The 9,139-nt window shown below is 45.4% G+C and overlaps 1 protein-coding gene across 1 annotated transcript in view; it reads right to left on the reverse strand.

Annotated features, from left to right (window-relative positions):
- The window catches only part of HLF (hepatic leukemia factor), a 65,909-nt gene that overhangs the window by 1,315 nt on the left and 55,455 nt on the right, over window positions 1–9,139 (reverse strand). Inside the window, exon 3 of the mRNA XM_015429543.1 lies at window positions 2,205–2,425. Coding sequence (XP_015285029.1) covers window positions 2,205–2,425 — 221 coding nt within the window. The remainder of the gene's footprint in view (window positions 1–2,204; window positions 2,426–9,139) is intronic.

A 9,139-nucleotide genomic window follows, 5' to 3' on the forward strand; every position in this document is an offset into this window, starting at 1 on the left:
CAACTGTGGTTAGGTTTGTTTGCCCAATGCTCTCCGTGAACTACAAGCTCTCTCAAGAAAAAGGAACTCTCCATCAAAGTGACAAAAAATGATGTGCAGTTTTCCCCTGATGGTATATAGTGCCTCAAATACATCAGGCAAGATTATGTGGAGTGCTCCAGATAATACAGAAACCTATTTTGTTTTAGAGGTTTGCCTTTATTGACCTGAAAATTTGGTACTGGCCTTCTCTTTTTTTCCTCCTGGCACCGGGACACAGCCACAATTTCTATGTTCTGTTTATCTCAATCAGGTGCCTTGCATATTATGAACTTCCATTTGGAAGGCTTCTAGGCCTCATGTTCAGTCCTCAAAATTTTACCACTGACCTCAATACCCTTCTTTGAGGATTGCAGTCTAAATCTTCTGTTGCTGTTTTTCCCCTTTGTAAGAGGTGGAAGAAGGAAGGCAGGCGGCATGGTATAGCCCAATATTGTTAGATCGCAGAAGCTAAGCAGAGTCAGTATTTGGATGGGAGACCCCCAGCAATGGCAAACCAATTCTGTTTCTCACTTGCCTTGAAAGCACCTTGCACTTACATACGTCAAAAGTGGAGGAGAAGAGAGAGAGAAAAACCTGCCTCATAACCTACATCTTGGTTTTAAAATTCCTATTTCATTCCTCTCTGTAAAAAATAAATAAATCAGCTTTAATCGATTCATTCCTGTGCCACCCAGGCCACGTACATCTTTATTTTAACCAATTACAAAGGCCAATCCCTTAATCCAGGCCTGCAAAGAAGTTGGGCTGGCACCTGAAAATCACATGCAGCCCAGAAATGATTGACTCGCCTAATCTGCTTAGCCTCTTCCAAAACTCAGCACCCAATGCTCAGTCGCAACAGCAACAGGAGAGAGTTTTGCCCAAGAAATCCGATGAGAGCCAAGGCAACCTTTACTGCTGTTTCAGAAGAAACAAAAATTGGATGTCTCCATGTGGTCAGGAGATATGAACACAGAGCCTCACAGAAAGTTTCCAGCTCTTCCAGCTCAGGAAATATTTGGAGGTCTTTTCTACACCACTGTTCCAAGTTGTGCCATGTGTGTATGCGTGTGTGTAGCCTAATTTGTTTTCCTTGAGTCAGGATCTTAGAGTACTTTGGCATGGGTTAGGTGGTAGAAAACAGTCTTGGATCCAGATATGCATCCTTGTGGACACAAGTATTCCCACCCTCAGAGTGTGACATCCTCCTGTCCCAGTAAAGCTCCAAATGTTCCCTGAAAAGCTAGTCCATCCTGTACTCCTCAACCAGGCCAAGGGCCACAGAGAGAGACAATGCAGAGATTCAGGCAGGGCATCCAAATCATGGTCCTCTTGGATAGGGATGCCAACTGGCCTGGAGGACAAAATGTCCCATCCCTTTAATAGAGGTTAAAAGTGTGGAAATGAGCAGTTAAACCTTTACATGACATGCAGGTGAATAAGGCCACTTAATGAACAACTAACCAGGCTAGCCATATCTTATCAGATCTCAGAAGCTAAGCAGGGTCAGCCCTGGTTAGTACATGGATGGGAGACCACTAAGGAAGTCCAGGGTCACAATGCAGAAGCAGACAATGGCAAACCACCTCTGAACATCTCTTGCCTTGAAAACCCTTAAGGGGTTGCAACTTGATAGCCCTTTCCACCAACACCAGTAAATAACATCCCATTAAGCTTCTTCTGAAGAGACAGGACACTTCTTCAAACCTGTTCTTAGTCCCTTCTACAACAGTAGCTAAAGGAGCTGGTTTCAAGAGGAAAGGGATACAGCCTCCTTCCCCCTACCGGTAATCTGAGCACTAAACAAGACACCGATCTGCTTAGTTTCAACACAGTTGCCGGATCATGTGCCTTCAGGACTGAAGTCCCATCCTGCTCCATAAGCCAAAAGCCCACTATCCCCCCCCCCAAGTCCAAAGGTTTTGTCCTACATGAATTTCAAAAGCCTTAAGGCTGAGTCTGGTGTCCATGTCATGCCTGAACGATTAAAGAGCAGTCCACATTCAGTGCACAAATGACGTATGTGTTATCATTCAAAAGCAACGCAGTACAGAACTTTGCAGAACAAAAACATTTCAAGCAGGTCTAATTGTGTTCGTCTACCCAAAATGGTTTAGTCTCAAGGCTGTATCAACCTAATCTTTAGGACAGTTTCCGCAGCCTGGTCACCAGTCCCAATTTACCTTCAGATCCTCTGGAATGAAGACTTTGCGGGCTTTCTTAATCATTGGCTGGGGCTTGAGCTCCTCCTCAGAGAACTTGCGTTTACGAGGGTCAAATATCTCCTGGCCAGGAATGCTTGAAAGGGCAAGATCGGCAGGGTCTGGTTCATACCCCACGGGAACCTGAATAGTTTCGGGATCGATGGGACTTGGTGTGTTACGACTTGTGGACAAGATGGCACCTGGAGTGAGAAGGGAAAAAATGTGTTACGAATCAGAAAATAAATAACATTGCTAGATCTGGTAGTCATTCAATGAGATAACATATACCAGTCTTGAATGTTACTCCAATATTATTATTCCTTGAATATTACTCCAATGTTATTATTTAAGCATCTACTTGGAGAAGACTCTGATGCTGGGAAAGATTGAAGGTCAAAGAAGACAGGGACGGCAAAGGATGAGATGGTTAGACAGTGTCATAGATGCAACGAACATGAAGTTGAGCCAACTTCAGAGGACGGCGGAAGACAGGAAGGCCTGGTGTGATCTGGTCCATGGGGTCGCGAAGAGTCGGACTCGACTGTGCGACTGAACAACAACAACTTGGTGGGAGAAGCAGCGTGATGGTCAACTAGTGTGGTGTAGTAGTTGCGCTAGGACTTGAGAGGCCAAGATTCTAATCGCTGCTCAGTGGATGAATGCGAGCTAGTCACTCTCAACCTAACTTACCTCACAGAGTTTATTGTAGGGCTGCCAACTCTGGCATGGGAAATTCCTGGAGGTTTGGGGATGGAACCTGGTGAGGGGGAGGGTTTGAGGAGAGCAGGGGAGCTCAGCAGGAATTCCATGCAGTCTGCCTTCTGAAGCTGCCATTTCCTCCAGGGGAAGTGATCTCCTTAGTTTGGAGACCAGTTATAATTTAAGGAAGACTGCAGGCTGCCCCTAGAGGATGGCAAGCCAGACTTATTGTGAGGTTAAAACAGAGAAAAGGAGCATCATGGAACTCCATTTGAATTCTGTGAAATAAAGGTTGGATTAAAATGTAATAAATATTTAGGTGTATATGGAAACACAGGACTTTTTACATGTTATTTTGCTCTCATGGTAAATCACCATTATTCCCATTCTGAAGTTAGGGAACTTTGGTTAAAAGATAATAATTTGCCCAGCACCATAATTATGGTGAGATGTGTTTGGAGTAGTGGTTAAGTGCGCGGACTCTAATCTGGGAGAACCGGATTTGATTCCCCACTCCTCCACTTGCACCTGCTGATGTGACCTTGGGTCAGTCACAAGCTCTGGCACAGCTGTCCTTGAAAAAGAGCAGTTTCTGTTAAGAGCTCTCTCAGCCCCACCCACCTCACAGGGTGTCTGTTGTGGGGAGGGGAAGGGAAAGGAGTTTGTAAGCCGCTCTGAGACTCCAAGTGAAGGGCGGGGTATAAATCCAATCTCCTCCTCCTCCTCCTATATATATAATTGACGTGCCATCAAGTCGCAACCAACTTATGCCGACCCCAGCAAGGGGCTTTGCAGAGGTGGTTTGTCATTGCCTCTGTAGAGTCTTCCTTGGTGGCCATCCAAGGTATGGCCATCCCATTCAAGTACTGACCCTGCATAACTTTTGGGATCTGATAAAACTGGACTCTACCATACCATTCCACATCCCAGGACCATAAATACGGGGTCAAATTGTTTTGAATTGTTGCAAGTAGCCCGTAAAGCAACGTTATTATTACAGAAGAGGGACTGAGAGATCGTAGTTTCTCAAGTACAGCCAGAGTGGTGTAGTGGTTGGAATGCCCCACCCAAGTTCAAATCCCCACTTTCCCATGAAACTCACCAGGTGACCTTGGTCCAGTCACTCTCTTTCGGGCTAACAAAACCCACAGGATTGTCATGAGGATACAACAGAGGAGGGGCAAACAATGTATGCTCCCCCGAAACGTCTTGGAGGAAGAAAGATTATAGTAAATAAATAAGGCTGCCCTGAGAGTTCATAGGTGAGATCTCACACTGGATTTCTTATTATGCTTCTTTGTCACTACCATGTCTAATGCGTGAACAAGATCTAGTTTATTATTAAATATGCCCTTTTGATTCTTGTCACTGCACAGAATCTCTCTTTTATGAGATAATGTTCTCAAAACACAACAGGATATGCCCAGTTTTCAACACTTGAGATCTTGGCATCAAGTAAAATGGCCCCAGTCTGAGAAGGAAACTTTCTGTTGTTGGTAGGATGGCTAACAATTGAATTCCTTTTGTGCCCTTTTTAAATTCTGGGGGGGAAACATGCCTTTGATCCATCTCCCAAGAGCTTCCCAGCCCTTCCTGGAAGCCTATGTTGTTGGGGCAGTTTCACAGACCATGTTACGAAAGGCAGAGCCTTCTGTAGGGTCAACACATGGCCCGTGTCCTTCGCAGCAGCCCCCTCTGCTCTTAACGTTACCCCATGCCCACTTGAACGTCCTGTTATTCTGCAAATCAAGACACAGAGTGCTGGGAACTAATTTCAAATGAGGTAACGACACCTGACACTTCAGAACAAACCTTTGCTGGTGCAACAGTGCAACATGGGAGACTGCTGGAAGATGCACAGAGAGTCCTTGATGGAGCTTTTCAGAAACTCCTCTCTCATGTGATTTGTTTCCATATTGTTGTAATATGGGGTGCAAGCTCGGGGTGCAGGAGGAATTGAGTGTGTGTGTTTGGGGGGGGGGACAATTTGGAAGTCCCAGCCTACCATCCAAAATCTCCCCCTCCAGGATTTTCTAACCTTTTTGGGGCTTGATGCTCTTCCTCCCATTTTGCATGACTCTCAACATTCTAGCTTTCTGAAGCATATCCAGTCTTTCTTAGGCCAGTTTTGAAGTTTTTTTCTTTCCCTTTTCTTTGGGTTAATTCACAAAGTCATATTTTCTGTACATCCCCTCACTATGTAGATAGCTCTACATTCTTTCTAGGGTTGCCAGCCTCCAGGTGGGGCCTGGGGATCTCCAGCTTTTACAAGTGATCTCCAGCTGACAGAGATCAGCTCCCCTGGAGAAAATGGCTGCTTTGAAGAGTGGACTCTATAGCATTGTACTGTGCTAAGGCTCCTCCCCTCCCCAAACCCCACCCTCTCCTGGATCCACCCCCAAAGTCTCCAGGTATTTTCCAACCCAGACCTGGCAACCCTAATTCTTTCCCAGTGTCACCATTACACAGCTTTCGTTATTGACAAAGGAATCAGACATTTTATTATTAAATAGGGACATGCGAGAGACCTGTGAGGACACAATGAGGAGAGGAATTTCCTTTTTCCTCTCTCCGGGTCCCATTTCTTACTCTTGCTCGGTCTCTGCTTTCTCTCCTCTCTCTCCATTCCAGCTCCGCTTCCCTTCTTCACCTTCTTATTCTTTGTCCCCCCAGTCTTCCTGCTGGTCCTGCCTGATGTCTTCCCTATCCACGCGTCATCACACTTGCCGTCTCCTCACTTTTCAACTCCCAATTATCCACACCCTCACTCTTACTGGTCCCTGTTTAGCTTCTCTCTCATCCTAGCAGTCTCCCCTATTCCCATTTCTCCCTGCCCTTCAACTCACCTCATCCAGTTGGAAAGCAGGACAACTAATGACCAAAGTCTTGCAAGCTAGTAATGCAAAATCTTGACAGGCATTATTGTCTGTGGTTGCCTAAGCAATCCAAAATGGCAGCCAAGGCCTCACAAAGAAGTCCACAATATCTTGGCACTTTAACATTATTTTAGGTATTTTATGTGTTATTTAATCATTCCCTTTTTAAAGATTAAGATGCTTCCTTAAGCCTGGATGTTCCCCTGTGTTTGCAGAATCGTCTGCCCTAGCCCTGGTTAGCCCCATCGTGTGGATTTTTTATATGCACAGTGGAGCCATCCATAGTGATTAGAGATATATGATGCCCCCAATTATGAACAAGAGAGAAAAGTCTGCCTCAAGAGGTGGTGGATGCTCCTTGGCTGGACGTTTTCAAGCGGAGGCTGGACGACCATCTTTCGGGTATGTTGTAGGTATGTAGGGCTGTCTTTCAGCTATGCTCCTGCAGAGTGCAGGGGTTGGACTAGATGACCTGCAAGGTCCCTTCCAACTCTAACATTCTATGATTCTATTTCATTCCCCCCCTCTTTTCTCATGTTCAGTATCATTCTGAATCTTTGTGCTTATTTACCCAGAAAGTATTGCAGATACCAGGTTCATAATCTTTACCTAAAGGGGCCTGTCTACATGGTAGAAGAACCCACAACCTTTACATAATTGCTGTATGTGCAGAGATCGTTCTATATATGGGTATACACGTGATAACTGCTTGTGTATCCTGTCCTGCTCTGAAGTGGTGCAGACTATGTGATGCCTAGAGAACGACTAGAATTTTGGACTTTCACTCAGGAGAGAGCTGGGTTCAAAGATAAAATGACGGGCAGGAACCCTACACATACTACCCTGAACCAGTGTTCCCTCTAAGCTGAGTTAGTGTGAGCTAGCTCACATTTTTTTCAGCCTCCAGCTCACGCATATTTGTCTTAGCTCAGGAAGGATGGCTCCAGAGCAAACTAATTTATGCAGTAGCCAAATCGCTCGCTCACAACTTTAATTCCAGTAGCTCACAAAGTAGAGTTTTTGCTCACAAGACTCCACAGCTTAGAGGGAGCATTGCCCTGAACTACTTGTTGGTATAGAAATGTGGTAGATATTTCTGATGAATCTTCTGCCAACTCTACATAGGGTCTCATATTGCTTTGATGATGCTTAAATCCTTGCCTTTCAAGGTGGGTCGAGTGAGGATATCGTACAAAAGGTCACGAGTAGTGGCAACAGCAGCCGTCTAATCCTGCATCAGCACCCTCCACAGCTGTGACAACATCCAACACAAGAGATAGGCAGCAGACCACAGAGACTCGACTGGACAGCCGAAAGGGAAACCTGTGGGACTTCTTCCCAAAGCTAAGGCAAATAATTTGACTACTTGTTCTTACTTGGTCAACATGATCCTGAAATTTTGCATGTTGATTCTAAGTATGATTCACCAGAACGAACGGAGATGAAGGTTGATCCATACTACTGAAAACCCGTGTTGGTGGCACAATCGATCTGACAATCAGCTAAAGCCAGTGGCAACATCACCCCATCATATTAAAGGATTTCTGGGCATGAGGATCCAGTCTTGCTCCCGAATAAAAGTCTCTATGGTTGCCAGCAAAATGGTTTCTTTCCTCATCATCCAAGCAGATTTATATTTGAAAAATAAAGTAAAAAAAAAAATAACTGTGGTGGGAGCAGTCCTTTCAGTTCCTAAGATGGCACATTTCACACGTTATATTTTAAATACAGACCTACAGTTTTTAAAGTGCCTAACTAAACATGTCAAGTGAGACTGCACCGACTGTATCAGAATTTTAAAGGAGAATAGAAATGTCCTTTAAAAACACATCTGCCTCCTAAAATGCTGAGCAGGGATACCAGTTTTGAACAGCAAAACTGAATACAGCTTGACGTGTTAAATCCCTGCTCCCTTAACTGGCACAGCTCCAAGGGAAACAGAGGTTGCACAAGGCCACAGTTGGCATTTTATGGACAGAGATGTGATCTTTGTTTTCTCTTTGGGCCTAAATATGTTTACATTTTCCCAGGACATCCTCAGGTCAGTTCAAGAAACGTGTTCTGAAGTTCTGCATGGGCGTGGGCTTGATTCAGATCAGGACTACAGTATGTGAGGAGTGGAAGCTTATACCCCCCCCTCCAATGGCACATGGAGAGAAGGAGCTTAGCCTGCTCCTTCTCCCCCTGTGCCGTGGTCCTAATCTGATTCCAGCCCACATGTTCCTGGAAAGTGTGGAAATCCAGATTCCATGTCTCAAGCCAATCTAGGGACATCCTCAGGGGAAACGTAACATGTAGTTAGGTCCAGTGAGCTCCAACACACATGTATCACGCAGGTACACTTAATTAGGTACCTGTGATTGGCTGTAGCTCCCAGGTTTGCATCTTTATATTATGTGAAATACATGGGATCTGACCTGGCTGCTAGTGGTCTGGCTGCCTTGCCCAAAGACATCGTCTCCCGTCCCCTGAGTATATGGCTTCAAAGGTCACAAGCGCCCATTCTCCACATGGTTTGCGGCATCCTTGTTTTCCCCCACACCTGAAACTGCAAATATCCAAGGCATAATGCTTGAGAGATTTGTTTGCAGACCTCCCACAGTCTCGTCTGGTTTGACTACAGTAAGGCTGCTGGGATGATTTCAGGACTTATGTCACATATTTCTGGAACCACCTGTCTCAACTGGTCCCTCTTTCCCCCAAGCCGATTCAGAACCTTTAAATTTCTAGATCACACATCCAAAGAAGGTGGGAGTTCCCAGTTGTGCCTCGGCACACCCAGCTATGTCCATGTTTTGAGATTCACCCCTAAAAGACATGTGGAGACACAAGTGCACAAGAGGTCTAACTTCATGGCCTGTCGACATGAAAGTCTGACTTGTGAAGGCTAGTGAGACTCAACTGCTGGCGTAGGCTGCAGGGCAATCCCTGAGAAAGCCTCTCTGCACTATCAAGAGGCCCCCTTCTGCTGGCTGTGGCAATTCTAACAGGGAGTGTAGTGCAGTGGTTACAGCACCGCAGTAGGCTTGGATCCGGGGGACCTGGGTTCCCCACTCATCCATGAAGCTTGTTGGATGGCCCTGGGCCAGTTATTCTCTCTCTCAGCCTCATCAGAGAGTTCTTTTAAGGATAAAATGAGAACTGTGTGTGGCACTGTGAATGCCTTGGGGGGAAAGGGAAGGATAAAAAGGCACTAGATAGAAAAAACACAAATGACTTTAAAATACATATAGCTCAGGTTTTAGGAAGAACCAGTCACGGAGGTCTACCTAATCCTTCCACCTTTTCTGAAACTTCATTTGGACAAAGCGTTTTCCTTAACACAAAATTCCGTGTCTA

Source organism: Gekko japonicus, unplaced genomic scaffold, assembly GCF_001447785.1.
Source record: "Gekko japonicus isolate JY-2015 unplaced genomic scaffold, Gekko_japonicus_V1.1 scaffold340, whole genome shotgun sequence".
NCBI lineage: Eukaryota > Metazoa > Chordata > Lepidosauria > Squamata > Gekkonidae > Gekko > Gekko japonicus.